Source organism: Mustelus asterias, chromosome 1 (assembly GCF_964213995.1).
Source record: "Mustelus asterias chromosome 1, sMusAst1.hap1.1, whole genome shotgun sequence".
Classification (NCBI taxonomy): domain Eukaryota; kingdom Metazoa; phylum Chordata; class Chondrichthyes; order Carcharhiniformes; family Triakidae; genus Mustelus; species Mustelus asterias.
In genome coordinates, this window is record NC_135801.1 from 158,785,279 (window position 1) to 158,812,426 (window position 27,148).

Here is a 27,148-nt window from a genome sequence, read left to right on the forward strand (position 1 = left end):
AGTGGTGCAAGAAAGCAGCTCACCCCACCATCTTCCCAAGGCCAATTGAGGGTGGGGGGCAATTAATGCTGGCCTAGCTAGCAATGCTCACATCCCATGCATGAATAATAAATAACAACAGCATTGGGAGAGGCATGTACCCAATGTGCAGCCTCTGCTTCGCTGGCCGGTGAAAGTGTAGAAGTAGTTGTATCTCCTTTCCAAGTCCCTAGTGCCAATCGGAGGCCCCTCCCCAGTTTTCTCTCCAGATGTCCACTTCCCCTCCCATATCCATCTCGCTGGAGCCTGACAACTCAGCCCCAGCATGCTACTGTACTTACTTGGAAGTTCAATACATCACCGAACACGTCTTCAGTGTCCCATCTGCTGTGGTGGCAGTATCCACCACTCCTGGTGCAGTTGCAGGCTGCCGATTAGCCAGACATTCTGTGAGCCCAGGGCCTCCCCCTGGAGGGTGTGGCAGAAGTCTTGCTTCATAATAACTAAATAAAACTAAAGCAGGCCCACTGGAAGTGGGCTCACCCCTGAAATTTACCCTGGTGGTGGAGAGTCCATCCTCAGCACATTATTCAACCTATTGAATTTTTAAAAATTTACAATTCTCTCTTTGGCTCACTTGATCCCATCTTTTCAAGGGAGTGTAGTGGTTATGGTAACAGACTTGGCAAAGCTGAGCATGAGTTCATTTCTTACCAAAGAATTGGGATTAGCTTAGTGGTTGAAAAAAAGGGGGTGGCATGGACAAGTTGAGCCGAAGGGACTGTTTCCATGCTGTAAACCTCTATGACTCTAAATATGAAACTGAATTCATTAAATCTCGCCATTTGGGGGTGAGTAGTTTACCCTTTTGGAATGGCCCTAGAAGCTCCCTAATTGGAAAAATAATGCAATTGCAGGAAGACAGCCCACTGCCACCTTCTAAGGGCACAGTAAGAAGTCTCACAACACCAGGTTAAAGTCCAACAGGTTTATTTGGAATCATGCCGGCATCTCCACCTCGTGACCTTCTAAGGGCAATTACAGATAAGCAACATTTATTGCATTGATGTGATGCCTTTAAACAGATAAAAAAAGATCCTGAAGCACTTCACAGAGGCACAGCTAAAAAGGAAAATGACTTTGCCAGAGCTCTCCATGCTAAGAACAATAACTTTCCCTTGATGGTTGCAGCCTGTGCTCTGTGTCCTCCCTACCCCATCTTTTGCCATCATTGCTCCGTGAACCTTCATAAGCCTCCTCAAAAGCTATTTTTTTGATCAAACATTAATCTAGTTGTCTCCGCTCTGCACTGTCGGAGCATTTGTCTGAAATCCAACTTTGGATGAGTCATTGTTTCCTTCAGCTAAACATTGGGAAAGCCATTGTCTGAAGCTCCACCCCAATCTTTGTACCCTTAATGTCTTTAGCTGAAGCAGATTGTTTGCAACTTCAACACATTTAAGACCTGAAGTAGAACTTCTGACCTCATATCCTCTCTGCACACTTACATAGACTTAGATCTATGTTACGACCATTCCCTCTCTGTTTATCCTAAGGCCATCTGTCTACATAAAAGGTGCTATCGAACAACAACAACTTACATTTGCTTGGGGTGGCACGGTGGCACAGTGGTTAGCACTGCTGCCTCACAGTGCCAGGGACCTTGGGTTTGATTCCCGGCTTGGGTCATTGTCTGTGTGGAGTTTGCATGTTCTCCCCGTGTCTGTGTGGGTTTCCTCTGAGTGCTCTGGTTTCCTCCCACAGTCCAAAGATATTCAGGTCAGGTTGATTGGCTATGCTAAATTGCCACTGAGTGTCAGGGGGACCAGCAAGGTAAATATGTGGGGGATAGGGGCTGGGTGGGATTGTGGTCGGTGCAGACTTGATGGGCCAAATGGCCTCCTTCTGTACTGTAGGGATTCTATGATTTATATAGAACCTTTAACTTAACAAAACAACCTGAGGCACCACAGAGGCATTATAAAACAAAATGTGGCACTGAGCCACATAAAGAGATATTACATCAGATGATCCATAGCTTGGTCATAGAGGTAGGTTTTAAGGAGCGTCTTTAAGGAGGAAAGCGAGATGGAGAGGTGTAGGGAGGATATTCCAGAGCTTACTGCTGAGGCATCTGAAGGTGTGGCCACCAAGGGTGGAGCAAACAAAATCAGGTATGCTCAAGAGGCCAGAATTAGTAGAGCAGATATCTTGGTGTGTTGTAGCACTGCAGGAGATTCCAGAGACAGGGAGGGCAAAGCCATGGAGGGAGTTGAAAACAAGGATGAGAATTTTAAAATCAAGGCACTGCTTGACTGAGATCCAGTGCAGATCAGAAAGCACAAGGGGTGGTGATTGAACAGGACTTGGAGCAAGTTGAGACATAGGAAACAGAGTTTTGAATGACCAGAGTTTTGAATGGGTTTTTGGTAAGAGGGGCAGGTCACGTTTGACTAATTTGGTGGAATTCTTTGAGAACATTACGTGCGCAGTGGACAATGGGGAACCTGTGGATGTGATGTATCTGGATTTCCAGAAGGCATTTGTCATGATGCCGCACCAAAGGCTGCTGCATAAGATAAAGGTGCACAGTGTTACGGGTAATGTATTAGCATGGATAGAGGATTGGTTAACTAACAGAAAGCGAAGAGTGGGGGTAAATGGGTGTTTTTCTGGTTGGCGATCAGTGACTAGTGGTGTGCCTCAGGGATCAGTGTTGGGACCGCAATTGTTTACGATTTACATATATGATTTGGAGTTAGGGATCAAATGTAGTGTGTCAAAATTTGCAGATGACACTAAGATGAGTGGTAGAGCAAAGTGTGCAGAGGATACTGAAAGTCTGCAAAATAATATAGATAGTCTAAGTGAGTGGGCGAGGGTCTGGCAGATGGAGTACAATGTTGGTAAATGTGAGGTCATCCATTTTGGTAGGAATAACAGCAAAATGGACTATTATTTAAATGATAAAACATTGCAGCATGCTGCTGTGCAGAGGGACCTGGGTGTCCTTGTGCAAGAATCACAAGGAGTTGGTTTTGCAGGTACAGCAGGTAACTAAGAAGCCAAATGGAATTTTGTCCTTCATTGTCAGAGGGATAGAGTTTAAAAACAGCGAGGTTATGTTGCAGCTGTATAAGGTGCTGGTGAGGCCACACCTGGGGTATTGTGTACAGTTTTGGTCTCCTTACTTGAGAAAGGATATACTGGCACTGGAGGGGGTGCAGAGGAGATTCACTAGGTTGATTCCAGAGTTGACAGGGTTGGCTTATGAGGAGAGACTGAGTAGACTTGGGGCTATACTCATTGGAATTCAGAAGAATGAGGGGAGATCTCATAGGAACATATAAGATTATGAAGGGAATAGATGAGATAGAAGCAAGGAAGTTATTTCCACTGGCGGGTGAAACTAGAACTAGGGGCATCGCCTCAAAATAAGGGGGAGCAGATTTAGGACTGAATTGAGGAGGAACTTCTTCACACACACAGTTGTGAATCTGTGGAATTCCCTGCCCAGTGAAGCAGTTGAGGCTACCTCATTGAATGTTTTTAAGGCAAGGATAGATACATTTTTGAACAGTAAAGGAATTAAGGCTTATGGTGAGTGGGCGGGCAAGTGGAGTTGAATCCACGAAAAGATCAGCCATGATCTTATTGAATGGTGGAGCAGGCTCGAGGGGCCAGATGGCCTACTCCTACTCCTAGTTCTTATGATCTCAAGTTTACGAAAGGTGGAATGTGGAAGGCCAGCTAGGTCTAGAACAGTCAAGTACAGAGGGAACAAAGACATGAAGATGGTTTCAGCTGTAGATGAACTGAAACAGGGGTGAAGTGTGATTGTACAGAGGAGGAGATAGGTGGTCTTAGCAATGATGAGAAGAGGAGTTTGATAGCTAATCTAAGAATCAAATGTAACCCTAAGATTATGAACAGACTGGCTTATTATCGCTCTGTTAGCAGGAGAGGGATGGAGTTGATAGCTCAAGAGTGGAGTTTGGAGTAGAGACCAAAAACGATGGCTTCAGTCATTCCAACATTTCAACTGGAGGAAATTTCTGCTCGTCTTGGACTGGACGTCCGATAAGCATTCTGATTTCTATAAATATATATCTGTTATATATGTGTATTAAAGTGATATAAATTCAAGTTGTTTTTGTTTAACATGGTGGTCAGTTTTTCTGCAATATTTCAGCGTATTAGTGAATGTCAAATTAAGTGAAGCATGCTTGGGAGGAACAATTGACTTTGGAACTATGGTCCTAAAGCATTCCATTGCTTGCAGATTTTCCTCCCCTCATGTCTGGGTTTTTTGTGATCGGTATTGGGTGGAGTTCTCCCCTCCAAAAAAATGGAATGTCATAACGGCGATAATAATGGAGTGATCCACACTGGTCTCTCAGGAATGCTCCACACTGCAATCCTCCCACACTCAAGTCACTTTTCCGGTGAGCTGGGAGTTTCATGCTGGTACTGGGATGGTAGGGCCTAAACCGGTGAGCCTGGCTTCAGAGTGCTTGGGTGCCGTTGCACAAGGGTGCCTCAATCTCTATACGCTAGGAGACCACCTCCCTCCCACCTTGGAAATCAGGACCCCCCCAAGAATCAGTGGCATATTTCCCACTTCCTCACCGACATGGGTCAATGGCATTGGGGCCTCCCGACACACCTCCCCTATTATGACACCCGACATGCCCTCCCCCATCACGACTCCTGACATGATCCACCCCTTCATGACCCCCTCTGCATAGCCCCCACTCAGGCCCATCCCCTTGGCACTGCTGCTGTCAGTGCCAACTGGCACCGCCGGGGTGTCTGCTGGCTACTGCTAGGTGGGCACTGCCCAATGGGCACTGCCTGGCCATGTCCCTGCCCACCCAGGGGTTCAATGGCCTTCAAATCCCCCCCTCCCTCCCCTCCCACACACGGCTCGTCTATCGCACCAGGTCTCCACTATTGGAGGCTGGTACTGATTCTTGCTGTTCTCGCACCTGAAGGCCGGAAGCTTCCTTGCGCTGGGAGTTGAATGAGCTTTGCATATTTAAATGCAACTTTAAATATGCAAATCAGCTCATGACCTCTCAGGGAGCCATCCGGGTTTGCACCATTAGAAAGGGGCTGGGATGATTGCAAATCGTTTAGCGATGGGCATGAAACCAATTTTTAGGCCCGCCTGCTATTTTCCCAGATTGATGTGGATCTGCGCCACACATGTCAAGGTGGGAAAATCGCCCCCATTGTCTTGGAATTTTATTGGACAATTATTTTCAAAAACATGTGTAAGTGCAGCCCTGTATCTGTATCACAGTTTTAGGATTTCTTATCTTGACTCTTCCTCTCCTCTCACCTTTCAGTGAAGATTTACATTTCTCCTCCGAGCCACTCACCATCACACGGTCACAGCACCATCACACCATCACATGGGCAGCATGGTAGCACAGTGGTTAGCACTGCTGCTTCACAGCTCCAGGGACCTGGGTTCGATTCCCGGCTTGGGTCACTGTCTGTGTGGAGTTTGCACATTCTCCTCGTGTCTGCGTGGGTTTCCTCCGGGTGCTCCGGTTTCCTCCCACAGTGCAAAGATGTGCGGGTCAGGTTGATTGGCTATGCTAAAATTGCCCTTAGTGTCCTGGGATGCGTAGGTTAGAGGGATTAGTGGGTAAATATGTAGGGATATGGGCATAGGGCCTGGGTGGGATTGTGGTCGGTGCAGACTCGATGGGCCGAAGGGCCTCTTTCTGTACTGTAGGGTTTCTATGATATCCTGACTTGGAAACATATAGCCGCTCCTTCATTGTTACTGGGTCAAAAATCCTCAAGTTCCCTCACTAACAGCACTGTGGGTGTATCTATACCAGATGGGATGGCAGCAAGCAATTCAAGAAGCTGGCTGACTTCCACCTTCTCAAGGGCAATCAGCAATGGGTGATGAATGCTGGCCTTGCCAGCAGCAGCCACATCCTATGAACAGATAAGCAAATAAATTGAAAATCATGCTAAAGTACAGCCCCATGTTTGTCTTTTGCCCAGTTGTTGGCTGGGCTACTTGTGAAGGGTATCTTAGTCAAGCCTGACCAACATCCACCCGCACAAACATCCCGCAGGAGTCTCTGAATAATGTTTGGCAACAGGACATTTTTTCTATGTCTCCTAGCCTGGAGCAGAGGCAAAGGTCAGCAAACAACATAGGCCAAGAATAGACATTCATAATTTGTTTGATAATGGCATCACTGAATTTACTCACTGAATTTATTCAATGAGGGAAGTGAAGTTAGTATGCAGTTTCCCAAAGGATCAACAAATAAGGCAAACTGATAAGCAGAAGATAATTTAAATCATTTTATTCAAATTTTGAATTTTTATGGATTTTTTCCCCTCATTCAAAAAAGATTAAATAAGGAACAATTGACAATTGTTTCCACTGGCGGGTGCATGTGGGACACAGATTTAAGCTAAATTGATAAAGCAACCAGAGATAAACAGGATTATTTTGTTCCGTTAAGATCTGAAATCCACTGCCTGAAGAGATGGTGGAAGCAGTGAATGGGTATCTGGTGAAAGGGAATTCCATATATGATTGAAAGCAAATAATTGTAAGGCTATGGTGGGGAGTGGGACTAATCATTCAATGAGTTGAATGATGTCCTTCAGGGAACCCGAACATTTCCCTGGCATACAGTCTTAAAGATGTGCAGGTTAGGTGTATTGGCCATGCTAAATTCTCCCTCAGTGTACCCGAACTGGCACCAGAGTGTGACGAATAGGGGATTTTCACAGTAACTTCAGTAGTGTTAATATAAGCTTACTTATGACAATAATAAACTTAAATATTTTATTGTCCATATCGAGTCTGTATCGATCACAATTCCACCCAGCCGCTATTCCTGTAGCCCCACGTATTTACCCTGCTAGTCCCCCCTGACACTAAGTGGCAATTTAGCATGGCCAATCCACCTGACCCACACACCTTTGGACTGTGGGAGGAAACCCACACAGACACGGGGAGAATGTGCCGACTCCGCACAGGCAGTGACCCAAGCTGGGAATCGAACCCGGGGCCCTAGCGCTGTGAGGCAGCAGTGCTAACCACCGTGCAACTACTTGTCACAGGTAGGCTTACACAAACACTACAATGAAGTTATTGTGAAAATTCCCTAGATGTACATTCAATGTCGGAAAATAAATGGAAACTAAATTTAAAAAAGAAAACATAGTGCGGGTTTTGTGGAATGAAGGGTTTGCACGGAAAAGCACATTTCCTTCTGTCATTGTGCACTTGGGGTGTTGCAAATGTCGCCTTGCACACCTCCTGGGGATGAGCTCATTGATTCAGAGTGATTCCTGCCTCCACTGCCTCCTGTGTGTGGGGATGTTGGAGAGAGTGAGGGAGGCAGCATTGCAGCTGTACAGCCCGCCGCTCTCTCAGTCCCTCCTCCTGGTTAAGAGTGCGCAGGAATTTCCGGCGGTTCACGCCCTGAGCCGGGATAGAGAGAGTGAGAGAGAGGTGGGGGGAAGGAAGAGGAAGATTCGCTGATTTGTTCTTACCTGGCAGCAAGAGGTTGCTCAGTTCTCTCAGCCGCTGCCACTTTGTTTGCGTGGCGACATTGTATCGACATTTGTATCGAGTTCTCTCTCTCTCGCTACTTTGTGTCTGTGAGGAGAAGCAGTCGGAAGCAGCAAGGGCAAAAGAATCATGTCTGGTTCCAACTCGGCGACGATTGATACCGTCAAGAGAAAAATCCAGTTCCTGCAGCAGCAGGCGGATGAAGCGGAGGAAAAGGCTGAGCTGCTGCAGCGGGAGCTGGACAGTGAGCGGCAGGCCCGGGAGAGAGTGAGCCATTTAATTCATCCACCCCGGGGAGACTGAGGGGCTCTGGCCCGGGACTTTGAGGGGGGGGAGGGGAGGGTGCTGAGGGAGAGTGAAGGGTTTTGGCCCGGGACTTTGGGGGGGGGGGGGGGTGTGTGAGGGGCTCTGGCCCGGGACTGACGGGGGGCGGGTGGGGTGAGGGGCTCTGGCCCGGGGGTGAGGGGCTCTGGCCCGGGGGTGAGGGGCTCTGGCCCGGGGGTGAGGGGCTCTGGCCCGGGGATGAGGGGCTGAGGGAGGGGGTGAGGGGATCTGGCCCGGGGGTGAGGGGCTGAGGGAGGGGGTGAGGGGTTCTGGCCTGGGGATGAGGGGCTGAGGGAGGGGGTGAGGGGTTCTGGCCTGGGGATGAGGGGCTGAGGGAGGGGGTGAGGGGTTCTGGCCCGGGGGTGAGGGGTTCTGGCCCGGGGGTGAGGGGCTGAGGGAGGGGGTGAGGGGTTCTGGCCTGGGGGTGAGGGGCTGAGGGAGGGGTGAGGGGTTCTGGCCCGGGGGTGAGGGACTGAGGGAGGGGGTGAGGGGTTCTGGCCCGGGGGTGAGGGGCTGAGGGAGGGGTGAGGGGTTCTGGCCCGGGAGTGAGGGGCTGAGGGAGGGGCGAGGGGTTCTGGCCCGGGGGTGAGGGGTTCTGGCCCGGGGGTGAGGGACTGAGGGAGGGGGTGAGGGGTTCTGGCCCGGGGGTGAGGGATTCTGGTGAGGGGCTCTGGCCCGGGGCTGAGGGAGGGGGGTGAGGAGGGTGGTGAAGTGCTGAGGGAAGGAGGGGGGAATTACTTCATCTCCCCATTCCTCCACCTTCCCTGGCTCTAGAGAAATCTTCCTCCATTGATCTGATTCCTTTTTGAGGTCGCGTTCTTCTCTCTCTTTCTTTCCCCCACCCCCAAAAAAAAGTCTTGACCATTATTATATCTTTTAAAAACAAAATGTTGAAAAGATGTTTTATTTGCAAAGCCAGGAAACAAAAGATGGAATGTGGATCTGACTATTGTTCAGTCAAAATGGAGGGAGGGTGTTGCCCGAGGGTTTACCGAGTTGGGAGCAGGATGGGCGAAGCTGGCAATGCTTTCTCTTCACCCCCGCTGTCCCCCAGCCCAGGCAGCGGTCCAGCTTGATTTTATTTTGGGGAGGGGTCGTTTATAAATCACTCCCCTCCCCCCTCCCAGGGAAAGAAATGGGTTAAAATAGTAAGACAGCAGCGCGACGTGACTGGAGTTGGTGATTTGGGGGTGTTTTAAACATTGGAGGTTGACTTTATTTATGCGATCTCCTCGGGGTAGGTTTTTCCGGAGGCGATGTTTAGTTGATGTTGGTGTGTTTTTATTTCCCCCGCACGTTTTGCAGAGGGAGCTCCCCGGTCTGTGCCGCAGAGCAGAGTTTACCTGTCCCTTCCTGCCGGCCACCAGGCAGTCTCCTCTACAGCATGTCGATGAAATCACCTTGCGCTGCCCCCACGGTTTCTGTTCAATAGGCGGGGTGCGAGCCTGACTTTCTGGAGAGAACATTCCAGTCTTTTTTTTGTATGTGCATTGAGTTACTGGGTGGTGGCTGCACCAGCATTTTTTTGTTGGAGCCGCTGTGATTATTTTTTTGTTGCTGCAGAACAATTCGGTTGACACTGTGGGTTCTCCAGATTGCATGGAGACCACAGCTCTGCATGCACTTTAAGAATAAATATTGCCTGCCAGATATCATCTGCATACAAGCTGTTCGAAGTTTGGGTAAAGAGAGATGAGACTCTCAACCCCACAGTGTGCAATTTACCAGATTTCCACATCCTGTAAGATGGCTGGAAGCTAGTTCTGGAGAGGGACATTTGACTGTATCTGTTGTACTAATTCACTCAACAAATATATGCTCAAACTTGCCTGCTAATGTGTTGAGAGCCCAACAGAGTGGAATCCTCGTTGTCTTCATTTTTGGTTGTCTAGTTGTTTATTATAATATTCCAAATCTTGCCCCGACTCCCCCATCTCTTCATTTGGACCACTTATGTCTTCCATGCCCCAAGACAATAAATGGAAGTTTCTTGCACTAGTTGTTGTTCCATACACCCAGATTTTTCCTTTAGTTTCCTCCTTGTGAACCTGGGCCTAGCGAGGCGCGCCATCAACAGGTCCAGGCAGTGGGCGATCGACGGGGTCGTCCATCCTGACTGTCTGCCCCTCTACTGCGGCCAGGTGTCCCTGGAGAGGGAGCATGCGGTGTCCACGGGTGCAGTTGACGCCTTCCGCACCTGCTGGGCACCGCAGAGGCTGGGGTGTATTATCGACCCCGACATTATGATTTGATGTTTTAAGTTTCCTTTGTGATTTGATTTTGGTTCGGGCTGTTCCCCTTTTGGGAAGCTGCCCCTTTTAATTTGTCCTCAAGTTAATTTGAGTTTATTTATTTGGTTGGTATGAAAAGAAATACCAGAGTTCCCAGTGGAAGATTGGTGTTCTGACATTGTTACTGGTACCACTTCAGTTACGTAGATAGATTGGAGAAGCTGGGACTGTTCTCCTTGGAGAAGAGAATGATGAGGTATTCAAGATCTTGAGGGAATTGGATCGAGTAGGTTAGTGGTGAGGAAGTGTTCCCTTTGATAGGAAGAGGATGGATAGCCAGAGCGTACAGATTTAAGGTAACTGGCAAAAGAAGCAATGGCGACATGAGAAACAAGCTTTTTCAGAGTAAGTGATTAGGATCTGGGATGTACTGCTTGTGTGGTGGAGGCAGCTTCAATCATGCCATTCAAAGAGAAACTAAGTCATTATCTGAAAAGGAAAGGACTCTGGGAAAATGGTAGGGGCGTGGCACTAGGTGAATATATTTTGTAAAGAGCCAGTATGGAATGATGAGCTGATTGGTTACAGTGTAGAAGGCCATTCTATGATTCATTGGGTCCTAAGTAGGAGAATGTTATAGTGCTTTGGAATGAATATCATACTTGAGTAGCCTCATTCTTGTACTTGCTGAGTGCTCATTTGTAGTCCATTCCTGAACTTGTAAGGGGGTGCTCCACAACTTTTCAATCATAGAAACCCTACAGTGCAGAAAGAGGCCATTTGGCCCGTCGAGTTTGCACCGACCACGATCCCACCCAGGCCCTACACCCACATCCCTACAGATTTATCCACTAATCCCTCTAACCTACGCATCCCAGGCCACTAAGGGGCAATTTTAGCATGGTCGGTCAATCAACCTAACCTGCGCATCTTTGGACTGTGGGAGGAAACCGGAGCACCTGGAGGAAACCCACGCAGACACGAGGAGAATGTGCAAACTCCACACAGACAGTGACCCGAGCGGGAATCAAATCCAGGTCCCTGGAGCTGTGAAGCAGCAGTGCTAACACCGTGCCGCCATTGTCTGTTTCTTTCCGGTTATGTGCATTTTTAAGAAAATGAATGGGCTAGTTGGTCAAAGGAACTCCTGAAATTGTCTAAGTTTGCTGATTACTCAAGGGCAAGTAGGATTCCATGTTTTGAACTTTGTGTAGCTGTGTAACCCTGGAGTACAGACATTTACTGTAAATGATATTACTGGAAGTATTCTGCAACAGAATGTTACTGGAGCTGCAAGGATTAAATTATGAAGATATATTATATGCATTAGGCTTAACTTGTGTTTATATAGCATTTTTCATGACCACTGGATGTCTTAGTACATTACAACAGGTGGTCAATGCTGTAATGTAGGAAGCATGGCACCAGTTTATACATAGCAAGCTCCTACAAACTTCAATATGCTAATGACTAGATAATTGTTTTTCTAATGTGGGTAAAGCACCTGGGGAAGCTCCCTTACTCTTCAAAATAATGTCAAAGGATATTCTATATCCACCTGTGCAGGACTTAGTTTAAGATATTATCTGAAAGGGAGTGCCTCCAACAGTGCAGCACTCCTTCAGTGCTGCATTGGAGAGTCAGTCTTGGATTGTTTTGGTGTTCCATCCCTAAGCCGCAACCTTGTGAGTCAAAGGTGAGAGAGGACGATTGATTTGATTGAGGATTTTGAAAGCAATTGATGGGGTAGATCCAAACATTCTTCACTAGTGAAGGATTTTAGGACAAAAGTTTTTTGTTTTATTAGTGTTACAAGTAGGCTTCCATAAACACTGCAATGAAGTTAATGTGACAATCCCCTCGCATAAGAGGACATAATCTTAGCATCATTTCGGAAAGAAGTTCTGGAACACATCTTCATGTGCAGGGTGGTAGAAATGTGGAACTCTCTAAAAACAGCAGTAGATGCTGGCTCAATTTATAATTTTAAATCTGAGATTGATATCTTTGCTAGCAAAATACTAAGGATTGTGGATTCAAGGTGGGCATATGGATTTAAACTACAGATGGGCATGATCTCTTTGAATGGCAGAACATACACCTACTTGTTCCTATTGATAGGATTGAATGTTTCCTTGAAGTTGATCTAGCCATTATTTGGTCAGTTATTGGTGTTGATTTGGGAGTGTATTTGTAGACAGTTGTGCTGGCACTTGGCTTTACCTTACTCCACCAATTATGAGCCTATAGAACAGGGTCATGCTCTTACTAATTCCATGCTGAGAATGCAATAATAAATTAAAGTTAATTGGTTCTGCTTTTCTTCCAATTTTCTCCATTCCTCCTTTCCTGCATGCATCATATCCTTGATAGTTTAAGTGGATCTGTTCAGAATCTGCCCATTTGGCCGCACTTCATATTGGTGAATTGTCAGAAGGTTGTTGCTTAGCCTTGTGCTGTTTGCCTGATCACCACGTGTATCTGTTACTCGATAACATGAGCCCCTGATGACTTTATTTACTTGCAAAACCTAACCTCTGAGGCCAGTGGTGTTAAGTTGAGGTCCTCTAATTTCCATGTATTTGGATCGACAGTCAGAGCTTCCCACACTTTATAATTTGGCTATTGTGTGTGCAAACCCATCTGTTGAGAGTACCTAGTTTTGCTTTTCAACATTTTATTTTTTCTCCTTGATCTGAAGATGGTGGCTTTCTCTGGCACTGCTCTGATTGTGCTGAAGCGTCAACCTCGAACGGAAGTGTTGGCAAGTTATTCAGCTTTGGGAGTTGTGGCAACCAAGCTCCATTTTGTCATCTCTGGTGTTCACGCAGGAGTCATTGTAAATCAGTTGGAACCATAGATTCCCAACAGTTCAAAAGAGAGCCATTTGGCCCATCGATCCTGCACTGATGACAATCCCACCCAGGCCCTATCCCTGCAACCCCGCTAATCCCCCTGACATTAAGGGGCAATTTAACATAGCCAATCAACCTTGCCTGCAAATCTTTGGAAATAGAAGGGGGGAATAATTACTTGCCATCAGACTTCAAACTTGAGATTGGTCCTGGCACCCTCGATAAATGCTTGTTGATCTTGGTTGAAGAGTTAGACTAGTTTTTGATCCCTCGGGTAGTAAGGATTAAGAAAGAGAGCGAGCAGGAGAATCAGACAGTGTTCTTGATCACTGTCTGGTAACTTGGATTGGAAAGTAAACTTTTGTGGGTGAATAGCCCACTATCAAGAACACCTGAAATAACTAGAGGCAGTATTGAGTTTGGAGGGTGGAAGGATAAAGAGAGCTACAAAAGAACAATTGTGCCTTAAGAATTGCTGAATAGTGAATCTGGGTGCTGGTGCATTTGAATGAACACCAGTGCATCAAGCTTGATGCATTTTGTTATTCTAGACCAAATGCAGTGTGAGCCAAGTTTGTATTGTAACAATCATAGTGAACTTGTAATCTGCCACCAAGCAAATTTAGGTAGTAATTTATTTGAGCTACTAGTCTTCAGATCTGTAAATTTGGAGCTTAAATTGAATACCTGCAAAAATTGTGCCTTGTACCAATATCGGAAATTGCAGTTTAGGAAAAAAAACTCTGAAACTGTATGAAGATTCTTCCTTCCTGGTGTTTTTTCCCATTGTCAGGCAATGGAAATGGAAAAAATGTCAGCACCGCCCCCAGTTTCAGATTTTGCTGGTAGTGAGCTATTCACTAGCTTTGGGTGGTCTACTGATCTTTTTAAAATAAGATCTGTCAGATCTCTGTAAGGAGTTTCTATCCTGTCTAACTCCTAACCCAGTTGCTCCAGGAGTACTCCACTGGGGAACTGAACCAACCAGACCAGGATCCTCCCTCCACTGAAGTAAATGCAAAATATTGTGGATGTTGGAAATCTGAAATAAGACCAGAAAGTGCTGGAAAAACTGAGGTCTGGCCTCGATGTTAAGTTTTCTTTCTCCACAGGTGCGGCCAGACGTGCAGAGTTTTTCCAACACTTTTTTAATCCCCGCAGCGGCTGGTCAGCTGATTTCGGCCAGCGTGCTGATAGAGGACCTGAGATTGGCTTCCTTTCCCTCTATGGGAACATTTAACGATCCACCCATGGTCGTCAATTGAGGTCAAGATTCGGCTTGGCAATGATGCCGGTGTAGATGAACAGCCTAGGCTTGCAGTTGAAGGGACAGTGCAGTACTCAAGGGTGACTGGCTGACAGCCATGTGTTACGCTCCAGGAGACTAAGAAGAAAGTGGAAAAATTGCCAGTGTGTATATTGTCAATTTTTATAACAGCTGGAAGTTAAAGTTAAAGCTTATTTATTAGTCAGTCGCAAGTAGGCTTGGAAGAAGTGTATTATATGACTTTTTAAAACCTGTATCTCCCTTAGTGCCTGGAAGGTCAGTATAGGCTAGTGAGCTGTTGGCAGTCAGAAAACAATCATTTTATAGCAGTAATTCCAGCTCTGTTGATGGTGAATTTATAGGTACCCATGGAAACTATCTCTTTTAGCAGAGCACACAGCTGCAGCACAAGCATGTTGCCTTGTTTATGCTATCTTGTGGCACCAGTGTCCAGTCTGCTGTTGAGAGAGGTGCAAAAGTAAATGGCCGAAAGTTGTTTTCTTACAATAAAATTTTGATCTGTAATTGGAGGCCCATGAACAAAGCTGTTTGCATCTTTTTTGACTATGGATGCACAGATTTTTGCTTTCCCTGACTCAGGACTAATGTCAGTGAGTGTTGTAATGGTATTTGCTCACGTTGCTGTCTGTATTAGTTCAATAACTATGGCTTGTCTTTTCTCTTATTTTCCCCCAGCTCTTGAGAAACTAAAATAGTTCTTTGTCTAGTATATTGTATATTGTTCTTGTATATTCTTAATAGTTCTGCCCACTGAGGTAATATGGGCTGAAGTTAGAAATAGGAAGGGAGCGGTCACGTTGTTGGGAGTTTTCTATAGGCCCTAAATAGTAATAGAGATGTGGAGGAGGAAATCGCAAAGCAGATTATGGATAGGTGTGGAGGTCACAGGTATCATGGGTGACTAACTTTCCAAATATTGATTGGAACCTTTATCGGTCGAATAGTTTGGATGGGGCAGTTTTTGTACAATGTGTGCAGGAGGGTTTCCTGACACAATATGTGGATAGGCCGACAAGAGGTGGGGCCATATTGGATTTGGTACTGGATAATGAACCAGGCCAAGTGTTAGATTTGGTTGTGGGAGAGCACTTTGGAGATAGTGACCACAATTTGGTGTCTTTCACTATTGTAATGGAGAGGGATAGGGCCATACGGCAGGGCAAGGTTTATAATTGGGGGAGGGGTAATTATGATGCGATTAGGCAAGAATTAGGGAGCATAAGATGGGAACAGGAACTCTCAGGGAAAGGCACAAATGAAAAGTGGAGCTTGTTCAAGGAACAAATACTGCGTGTCCTTGATAGGTATGTCCCTGTCAGGCAGGGAGGAAATGGCCGAGTGAAGAGGAAAAAGGAAGCGTATGTAAGGATGAGAAAACAAGGTTCAGTTGGGTCGATTGAGGGTTACAAGTTAGCAAGGAATGAACTAAAAAAGGGCTTAGGAGAGCTAGGAGGGGGCATGAGAAGTCCTTGGCGGGTTGGTTCAAAGAAAACCCCAAGGCTTTTTACTCTTTTCTGTGAGAAATATAGAACATTACAGCGCAGTACAGGCCCTTCGGCGCCGACCTTCATCTAAAGACCCTCTAATCTATACTATTATACTACACTATTCCAATATCATCCATATGTTTATCCAATAACCACTTGAATGCTCTCAACGTTGACGAGTCCACCACTGCTGCAGGCAGGGCATTCCACGCCCTTATTACTCTGAGTAAAGAACCTACCTCTAACATCTGTCCTATATCTCTCACCCCTCAATTTAAAGCTATGTCCCCTCATGCTAGCCAACACCATCCGAGGAAAAAGGCTCTCACTATCCACCCTATCTAATCCTCTGATCATCTTGTATGCCTCTATTAAGTCACCTCTTAACCTTCTCTCTAACGAAAACAACCTCAAGCCCCTCAGCCTTTCCTCATACGATTTTCCCACCATACCAGGCAACATCCTGGTAAATCTCCTCTGCACCCTTTCCAACACTTCCACATCTTTCCTGTAATACGGCGACCAGAACTGTACGCAATACTCCAAATGCGGCCACACCAGAGTTTTGTACAGTTGCAGCATGATCTCCTGGCTCCGAAACTCAATCCCTCTACCAATAAAAGCTAACACACCGTACGCCTTCTTAACAATCCTATCAACCTGGGTGCCACCTTTCAGGGATCTATGCACATGGACACCCAGATCCCTCTGTTCATCCACACTACCAAGTATCTTACCATTAGCCCAGTACTCTGTATTCCTGTTACTCCTTCCAAAGTGAATCACCTCACACTTTTCCGCATTAAACTCCATTTGCCACCTCTCAGCCCAGCTCTGCAGCTTATCTATGTCCCTCTGTAACCTGCCACTTCCCTCCGCACTGTCTACAACTCCACCGACTTTAGTGTCATCTGCAAATTTACTAATCCATCCTTCCACGCCCTCATCCAAGTCATTAATAAAAATGACAAACAGTAGTGGCCCCAAAACAGATCCTTGCGGTACACCACTAGTAACTGAACTCCAGGATGAATATTTCCCATCAACCACCACCCTTTGTTTTCTTACAGCTAGCCAATTCCTGATCCAAACCACTAAATCACCCTCAATCCCATGTGTCCGTATTTTCTGCAAAAGCTTACCATGGGGAACCTTATCAAACGCTTTGCTGAAATCCATATACACCACATCAACCGCTTTACCTTCATCCACCTCTTTGGTCACCTTCTCAAAGAACTCAATAAGGTTTGTGAGGCACGACCTACCCTTCACAAAACCGTGCTGACTATCCCTAATCAAATTATTCCTTTCTAGGTGATTATAAATCCTATCTCTTATAATCCTTTCCAATACTTTGCCCACAACAGAAGTAAGGCTCACCGGTCTATAATTACCAGGATTGTCCCTACTCCCCTTCTTGAACAAGGGGACAACATTTGCTATCCTCCAGTCTTCTGGCAATAAGAATGACCAGAGTGAGGTTAGGGCCGGTCAAGGACAGTAGTGGGAACTTGTGCATGGAGTCAGAAGAGATAGGAGAGGCGATGAATGAATACTTTTCTTCAGTGCTCACCAAGGAGAGGGGCCATGTTTTTGAGGATGAAAGTGTGATACAGGCTGATAGACTGGAGGAGGTAGATGTTCTGAGGGAAGATGTATTAGCAATTTTGAAAAACCTGAGGGTCAATAAGTCCCCTGGGCCAGATGAGATATATCCTAGGATTCTTTGGGAGGCAAGGGATGAGATTGCAGAGCCTTTGGCTTTGATCTTTGGGTCCTCACTGTCCACGGGGATAGTGCCAGAGGACTGGAGAGTGGCGAATGTTGTTCCTCTGTTCAAGAAAGGAAATAGGAATGACCCTGGTGATTATAGGCCGGTTAGTCTTACTTCGGTGGTCGGTAAGTTAATGGAAAAGGTCCTGAGGGATAGGATTTATGACCATTTAGAAAGATGCAGCTTAATCCGGGATAGTCAACACTGATTCGTGAAGGGTAAGTCATGCCTCACAAATTTGATTGAATTCTTTGAGGAGGTAACTAAGTGTGTCGATGAAGGTAGAGCAGTTGATGTCATATACATGGATTTTAGTAAGGCGTTTGATAAGGTCCCCCATGGTCGGCTCATGAAGAAAGTAAGGAGGTGTGGGATAGAGTGAAATTTGGCCGATTGGATAAGTATCTGGCTATCTCATAGAAGACAGAGGGTGGTGGGGTGGATGGAATATTTTTAGACTGGAGACCAGTTACCACAGGGATCAGTGCTGGGTCCTTTGCTTTTTGTGATTTTTATTAATGACTTGGAGGAGGGGGCTGAAGGGTGGTTCAGCAAATTTGCTGATGACACCAAGATTGGTGGAGTAGTGGATGAGGTGGAGGGCTGTTGTAGGCTGCAAAGAGACATTGATAGGATGCAGAGCTGGGCCGAAAAATGGTAGATGGAGTTTAACCCTGATAAATGCGAGGTGATTCATTTTGGTAGGCCAAATTTGAATGCGGATTACAGGGTCAACGGCAGGGTTCTGAGGAATGTGGAGGAACAGAGAGATCTTGGGGTTCATATCCACAGATCTCTGAAGGTTGCCGCTCAAGTGGATAGAGCCGTGAAGAAGGCCTATAGTGTGTTAGCGTTTATTAACAGGGGGTTTGAGTTTAAGAGCTGTGGGGTTATGCTGCAACTGTACAGGACCTTGGTGAGACCGCATTTGGAATATCGTGCGCAGTTCTGGTCACCTCACTATAAGAAGGATGTGGAAGCTTTGGAGAGAGTGCAAAGGAGATTTACCAGGATGCTGCCTGGTTTGGAGGGTAGGTCTTGTGAGGGAGCTGGGGTTTTTCTCTTTAGAGCGGAGGAGGTTGAGAGGCGACTTAATAGAGGTTTATAAGATGATGTGGGGGATGGATAGAGTGGACGTTCAGAGACTATTTCCTCGGGTGGATGTAGCTATTACTAGGGGGCATAACTATAAGGTTCGTGGTGGAAGACATAGGAGAGATGTACGAGGTAGGTTCTTTACTCAGAGTGGTTGGGGTGTGGAATGGACTGCCTGCTGTGATAGTGGAATCAGACACTTTGGAACTTTCAAGCGGTTATTGGATAGGCACATGGAGCACACCAGAATGATAGGGAGTGGGATAGCTTGATCTTGGTTTCGGACAAAGCTCGGCACAACATCGAGGGCCGAAGGGCCTGTACTGTGCTGTACTGTTCTATGTATATTTGATAATGCAGAATAAAAGTGCAATTGTTTGGATTTCTCAACCATTTGGTATGCCATTCTTCCATCGGCCAATTGTAGGCTTTATTTCAATGCAGTCAATCAAGCTGTGTGCAATGCTTTCATTAACCTGTCTCAATGCTTTTGAAGATGCAGTTAATCCTGAAAAGTGGGAGATAGGGGTATCCAGGTCCTGAATGAATTGGAAGCTACTTGAGGAGTAGAGGGAAAACAAGCAGAACTTTAGATTACCACACAGGGACAGAATTGCAGTTGAAAGCTCCAACCTGTCTATATCTTGGCAAGTTCATCATCTGAACATTTTGTTTAGGGTACGGGGCTGGCATTACTGTTTAAGATACAGGTATGTTTAATTCACTCAACTATTCAGACAGCACCGCAATTTCTCTATTGTAAAATGAACAATTCATTGAAACGTATGAAATTCTGACAGGGCTGGACAGACTGGATGTATGAATGTTTGGCTTGGGGAAGTGGGGTGGTCTAGAACAAGGGGTTGCAGTCTCGATACAGGATAGGTCATTTAGGACTGAGATGAGGAGAAACCTCTTCACTGAGGGTGGTGAACCTGTGGAATTCTCGATCACAGAAGGTTGTGGAGGCCTTCACTGAATATGTTTAAGAAAATAGATTTCTAAACACTAAAGGCTTTGAGGGGTATGGGGAGAGAACAGGAGTATGGCATTGAGATAGAAGATCTGTCATGGTGAAGCCAAATGGCCTACTCTTCTATGCTGAGTGTAATGCACTCATGGATAGCCTGCTGTTCATTGTTGACCTACTTTCTTACAGCTTCAACGTAGGTGCAGTCATTTTGAGCACTGTTCAAATCTGATTGAACCAGTTGTGGAGTTGTCTCTGAACATGGCTGGATTGACTGCTCTCCTTAAACGGAGTGGCAAAGCCACTTTGGTAGAGTCAAATACAACAATGGAAATTTCAAAGCAATACTCCGTCTTCAGACTGCAGTTCTTGGTCCTTCTGGCTCTCTACTAACCTAATGATTGGCTGTTGTTCAGTTGGGTGCTGCAGGACGAAACCGAGTATTTGCATTTTGTCGTTAGTTAATATTGCTTGAGATTGCAGTGATCACCAGCTTAGCTCGTAAATAAAGCGTGCATTAATGCTGTTCTGTTGGATGTTTATATCAAGTGACTTTTTTGCCAAAATTATACATTGAATTCTTTGGTGGAACCTCAGCTTTGTGTTGCTGATGCTCCCATGGGTGAATTTTTTAATTCAGTTATGTGATTTGGGAGGTGCCCTTCCTTTAAATTCCATTTTGAGAAGTTGGTGAGTCACCTTGTGTCGAAAATACAATCTCGAGAATGGTGTTCACCAAAGTTGAATGAAATGGTGATGACTTGTCAAATGGCCCATAAGGTTCTTTAGCAGAAATAACAAGGGTTGTCCTAATGGTTGATTCACTTCAGTAACTGAGGATTCCAACGGATGCTTTCTTCAACTTGGGTACAGATTTTCGAGAAAACACTCTAGTGGTGAAGGAAACAGCCAGTCTTGATGGATTTTCAATTGCAGCACATCCCCAGCGCAGATGAAACTTGTGGCACGTGAAGTGTTCAAACAGGTTCTCATTCATGTTTCAGAATTTCTGAATTTAAAATAGCCGGATTTTCCTGTGTAATATGCCAGGACCTCTGAAGGAAAAGGCAGTTTCATGCTGGGCAGGTCACTGGGAAAGTACATTACACAAGGATTGAGTGGTTGATGAAATAATCTGAAATCAAGGACATCAGAAGTTGGCATGTTGTGTAGATTTCCACCTTCCACTATATATAGTGAAAGAGATATAGTATAACTTGCAGCCTCATAATTACCTAGAAACTAAGCTTGTGCATGTGCATACAATCAAGGATATAGTTTCTGCTCTGAATGTGTTTCAAGCAGTTGGTTGCTTATGCTATGCCACCACGAAACTTGGGTGGTCTTGGTATCTGTAGTTTATGTAAGGAGGGTTCAAACTGTTCACAATCTCCTTTGTGTAAGAAAGCATAGCAACAGCAGGCACTGTTTTGGACATAATTGGCTTGAAGGTGACCTGCACGATGATAAGACATTGAATCCAAGTCAATTATTTATGCAAGACTCTGTAATCATACCTTAATTTGGCAGATGTATGGTGAAGCTACAAGCCAATTCCCAACAGATAAGGTGATCAATGCTGGGTAAAGTATGATGTTCACTTTCACTGTTTGAACTGGCTTAACTCCAGTTCTGACCCTGAACAGACTTGGAATTTCACAGCTGTGGCTGCTTTTTCTTGCATCTGAAAATGTGAAGTTGTATGCAAGGAAAAGCCTGTAAAGCTAGAGGGAAAGGGGACAGATCTCCAAATCAAATCTCCATTACTCATGACGAATCTTTAACATAGCAATACGTTTTGGTGTAAATCTGATGTCTGTCTGACTGAAAATCCTTTCTTATACCTCCAAAGTTAATGAATCTTTCTGTATTTATTGTATAACTCTGTGGGGAACCAAAATACTGCTGCATATTACAGGGGCTTAAAGGTTGCTGCCAAGATTTCCTAGTTTGAACATTCCTCGTTTGGATTGAAGGTTTCAGGAGATGATCCTCCATTCATGGGCTGAGTGAAACAATGATTTGTCTAAAATCAAACTTGAGATTTTGCCCTTCCCCCACAGAATTGATTTGGAATTGCAAAACTAGAAACGTTGCTCAATGAGATATCATGCACTAAACCTCAATACCTGACACTGACAGGGTCCTGCTCAGAATTAGTTGAAGCAATGCATCTTGAGTTGATAGTAACTAGTTAATTGTGTAAATTATTGTAACTGTCACTTGTAGTACTGTAGCATTCAATGAATATACTGCACTTGCCAACTCATTCATATTTCATTCAAGATATCAACATTCGGATGTTTAAATGTACAAATCATTTTAATAGAACTTGTTATGTTGGTCATTTACGTTGCTAATTCACTGTTTTCCCTGTTGAATGCTTTGATTTAGAAATAAACATAATGTCAGCTAATCTTATCAATTATTTATCTAATTTATGTTCAGTTTCTTTTAAAGCCGCTGCTTTTGCAGCGGTTTGAAATTGAAACGGTAGTGAGATGTTTCTGTTCCAGTCTTTGTCGATACACCTCCCATTATCTCTCTCCTGTAATTTCCTTGTTTGGAGAAGTGTAGATTGTATTCTGTGGCTCTTGTGCAATGTTGGTGGCCTGCTTATTGCCACAAATGAAGGCATAAGAGTACCTATTTTTTTCTCTTGCAATGGAAGCATATCAAAGACTTCATGGTATTGACATCTCTGTCTCTCTATTTGGTTTGTTACTTCATTGGCTATTCACAACAAACCAATTCTATGTTGGAGTCAGATGTCTACAGACTACCCGAGAATTATAACGAATCAGTGTTTAAAAGATTTGCGAGCAATGCTTTCCAAATGTGTATCACAAGACTTAAAGCATTGCCAAAAGAGGCGATTCCGAGGTCATTTGCCCTTTTTGATTTTGGTTGGGTCTTGAATCGTTTTTGCTTGTGATATTTGTTTCAACTTGCACTGTAGTACAAAACTATATCTTTGAAAATAAAGCTTGGCACTTGTTTGCTCCTAAGTGGTAATTTTGTAAAATTTGGCTTATAGATACTCAGCTTTTTGATGTGTATCCAGTTGTTGGCAACAGAAAAAGCAGCTTTTGTCTCGACTCTCTCCGCGTTTAATGTCAAAGTGAATTAAATAGCAGCCAAAAGAGAGCTTTTCTATTCCTAATCCTATTGCAGTTGATTTTTATTTTGGATGGGGGTGGGGTGAGAGGTGTAAGGAGTACTTCTATGTAGTTGAGTGACCTGGTTAAGTAGCATGGTTTCAAATATGATTGATGCAGGTTTGACTTCAGTTTTGCTCCCTCATCTGAAAGTATTGATTACAGTTCAGTGAGAATTACTTTTCTGGATCTATTGGTATGGTAGATTCAGGCTTAAATGCTATCCCACTTGTCTTCCAACTCTCCCATTCCCACCGCTGTCAAATGGACTGCTGAAGTAGTAACTTTATTGCTATGGGTACGTTCCCCACAGTTGCTAGTTGCTCTTTGGGTCACACTTGACCCATTTTATTTTTCTGAAATCAAATATGCTAGTCTCAGTTGGGGAGAGGATTTACTGCTGTGTGTGTTCTTTGATGATTGTGCATTAAAATCACAGTTCATTGCTTTTCATTCATCTTGTGCAAACCAAAAGCTGATAGCGCACAACAGGGTGTGCTCAATAGAATTATTGACTTCTTGGGAAGGTACAACAAAATGTCACTACATATCTCCACTTCTGTACCACCTCTGGCATTGTGATACTGTGGGAGCCATCTCTGTTCTGTATTGTTGATAGCAGGCCCTCCTTATTGATATCTAATTACACATGCAACCATATTATTTTGTTTTTAAGTTCACCTGTGAAATTGTTACAGGTTCTATATTTTCCATCACTTCTACAGTGAAGATTCATGTACGGTATGGCAGTTACTGCCGTTGCTTCTAAGAGCTTGATGAAATAATTGTATAAGTCTCAATTGTCTTTTTGAATTTATTCTCGGTGTGGGTGTCACATTTATCCCCCATCCCTAGTTTTCTTGAGGTGGGCTATGCTGAACTGAGGGTGTTTCATACAACTGGCTGGCTTGCTAGGGCATTTCTGGTGGTGGCCGGCTGTCTTGCTAGATCATTTCTAGGTGTGGTTTGAGTCAGCTATGTTGGTGAGAGACTGGAGTTGTATATAGACCAGACTGGTTAAGGACAGTAAATGCTGTTAGTGGACCAATTGAAATCTTAAAAAATAGTGTTGCTGGTAGGGCTAATATTTATTGCCCATCCCTAATTGCTCTTGAACTGAGCAGCTAGGCCCTTTTAGAGTCACCCACATTGCTGTGGCTCTGGAGTCCCTTGTAGGCCAGCCGATGTAGGGATGGCAGATTTCCTTCCCTAAAGACCACTAGTGAACCAGATGGGTTTTAAACAACAATGATTTCATGGCCACCATTACTGAGACAAGCTTTCACATTGATTTTATTAATTGAATTTAAATTCCACATGCTGCCATGGTGGGATTTGAACTCGTGTCCCCAGAGAATTAGCCTGAACCTTTGGATTTCTAGTCCAGTGTCATTACCATTCTGCTGCCATCACCCCCTTTGTTATTCGGCTGGCCTCGGTTTCATTTACTGATGCTGGCTTTTTATTTGTAAAAAAAAAATTCACATTCTCAAACTGATCATTTAAGATTAGAATCCATGTTCTCTAGATTATTAGACTAGTAACCACTGCAGTACTGGGACATTAAATAATTTGAACAAATATCTTTAGATTATAAGAGGTGCCGTTGTTGTCTTTCTAATCCATCTTACTCGATCAGAAACAGATCATTGAGCGACTTGGTGGCTTAGCAAATGAATTAACATTGCATTATAATTGATGCAAGCTGCCATTTGTAAGGAAATTGAATGTTTTATTAATTTGCAGGCTGTGCGGGTCTCTGACAAGGCCAGCATTTACTATAGTCCCCACCCTAATGCCCTTATGAGCCACTTAGAACTGCCATATATTGTGTGCTGGGTAGGCATTCCAGGATTATGACTGAGCAGCAGGTGAGCAAACATATATTTTCAAGTCAACCTGATGTTTTGACATGGAGGGGAACGTGCAGGCGGTGGTAATCCTATACATCTGTTTCACTTGTTTCCCACAACGTTTGTCTATTTGTTTATCTCTTCAAATATCAGACTTGGCTTTGCCTCTTGAGGCTTGGGGGTTCAACCCCACTCCAGATGCTTCAGCACGTAATCTCAGCTTTAAAATTGCGATCAGTGATGTCTTTCAGATGAGATACGGAATTGATGCACTGCGTCCACTTTTGGTTAAGCTGTTTGAAGGGTTAGAGGGGTATCTTTCTGGTGCCCTGGTGAACATTTATTCATCAACTAACCTTATTGACGTAACACTGGTGACTTATTACATTGCTGTTTGCAGGACCTCGCTGTGTAAAATGGCTGCCTAGATTCCCTACATCACTAATGTGCTTTGGGGCATCTTGGGGCTGCAAAAGATGCTATATAAATGCAGGTTGTTTCTAGGCACGTGCTGTTTCTAACACCTTACTGTTATCCAGGTAGTAAACGTGCCAAATTCATGTATATTTTGTAACTGTGTGAGATATGCTCATGTGTGTGGATTAGGAGAGAGGGCGAGTACTACATAAAGGAGAATTTCTGCTCTGAAAACTATTGTTGTGGCAGGTTTTGCCAGTGTATACTTTTCAAGTTGGTGCTGGAAATCTGAAACCAAAACAGAACACTGGAAACACTCGTGCAGGTCAGGCAGCATCTGAGCAGAACGAAGCAGTTAATCTTTCAGTTCTGACTTTCCATTAGAACTGGGAGGTTAGAAATGTAATGGCTTTCAAGGTGACAAAATGGGGAGTGGGGGTGGGGGGAGAGAAAAGTCTGATAGATAGGGCAGAAGATAGGAGGCATTAAATGACAAAAGAGTTGGTGGAGATAGCCTGTACTTCTGCCTGTCTCCTACCCCTCAACCATTTTTGGTGGGTTTTCCTTGTCCTTGACTTCCATCCCACCAGCTTCCGTATTCAAAGGACCATTTTCCATTTCTGCTACCTGTAGACACCCCTTCATCGATCTGAAGTGACTGTTCCCTTCGCAACACCCTGGTCCACTCCTCTATCACCTTCAGCATCACGTTCCCTCTCCTGACATCTTCCCATCCCAGCACAGGAGACGTGCCGTCTCTTCTCTCATCACCATCCAAGGCTCTTTCCAGGTGAAGCAGTGATTTGAATTTCAGTTTTGTATGCTGTATTCCAGCACAATGCACTCTCCTCTACGTAGGGGAGATCGAATGCAGATGGGATGACTGCTTTGTGGAACACCTCCGTCACAAGCGTGACTCTGAGCTACTGGTCACCTGCCAATTTAATTCTCCACCTTGCTCCCAAATTGGCATCTCTGCCCTTGGCCTGCTGTAGTCTTTCAGTGAAGATCAACGCAAGCTGAAGGAATGGCACCTGCTCTTTCAATTGGGCACTTCAAGCCTTTTGGACTCAACATGAAGTTCAGCAATTTCCTCTAGTAACCTCTGCTCCGCCATTTTGCCTCCTTTTTCTTTGCAACTTTCGGTAGTCTTTTTTCCTCACTTTTTTGCTTTTGTTCATTTTTCCCCATGCCTTTTGTCAACCCATTTTATGTTTCTTATTCTGTCTATTCTTAGCTTTTTTTTGGTTCATTTTAATGCCTTCTGTCACAGACCTTCCCTTTATTAGTCACAAGTGAGGCTTACATTAACACTACAATGAAATTACTGTGAAATTCCCCTTATTTGGCAGAGGTGAAACCATCGTCTGGCAGGAGACGAGGCTTGCCCATTGCACTGGGGTGTGTGCTGACGTGTGTGATCGTGGTTTGCCCAGGATAGGGCAGAGTAAAAGATCAGGGTAGCCAATGAGGTAAAACTGAGACTTGACTTGATGCAATTTTTCAAAGCCATCTCAGACTTTTGGCTAAGATGAAGCGCTAGATCAAGCCTGGGAAGAGGTGTCAGCTTGAATCTAGTTTGATCGAGCCCAAGATGAGCTGCAAAATCTTGTCTTGTCGGCTTGGATCTGGTTTGTCCCTCGTGGGGACCATGAATTGGATAGGATCCGAATTGGCTTTTAGTGATTAGGAATAAAGTACTGAAAGATACCAATAAAAAGCCATCTCTTAGCTGTCTCTGTGTTCTAAGGAAGACAGTCTAGCCTATTTAATCTCCTCATGAATGCAATTTTCAAGCCCTGGCAACATTCTTGTGAACACAATGCAGTAGTCCCTTGCAATTGAGGTAACAAGGGTTGAGCAAGGTCTGATGTGATGTGACCGAGTCTTTAATGTGCAGTAGCAATTTACTGTGTAGGTAGGAACTCCGTTTACAGTGCTGTGAAATGGGGATGGGCAGCTTGGTTTTTTTTAGCAACTGCAACAGGTTTTTCAAGATAGAGTCATATCTTGAATTATGTTGAGTTGTTGATGTTTCCAGGTCCATTTGAAATCCATTTTGTAGGTTGAGCCACTTGACTGCCCTGAGTGCTATTGATTGCTGTGTCAGCCAGGTGGGAAGTAATGTACATGTAGATGTACATAAGAGTATGAAT

The 27,148-nt window shown here is 44.8% G+C and overlaps 1 protein-coding gene across 8 annotated transcripts in view; it reads left to right on the plus strand.

Moving 5' to 3' along the window:
* Nucleotides 1-27,148, plus strand: part of LOC144499645 (uncharacterized) — a 115,652-nt gene that overhangs the window by 32,729 nt on the left and 55,775 nt on the right. The window contains exon 1 of one of the 8 annotated variants that reach the window (XM_078221881.1): nucleotides 7,308-7,807. The exons of 4 other annotated variants lie outside the window; for them this stretch is intronic. In XM_078221881.1, the coding sequence (XP_078078007.1) occupies nucleotides 7,670-7,807 (138 nt within the window). In that variant the 5' untranslated portion in view covers nucleotides 7,308-7,669. Of the gene's footprint in view, nucleotides 1-7,307; nucleotides 7,808-27,148 lie in introns of those variants that run through there. 3 more of the 8 variants (XM_078221891.1, XM_078221919.1, XM_078221929.1) reach the window with 3 other exon arrangements.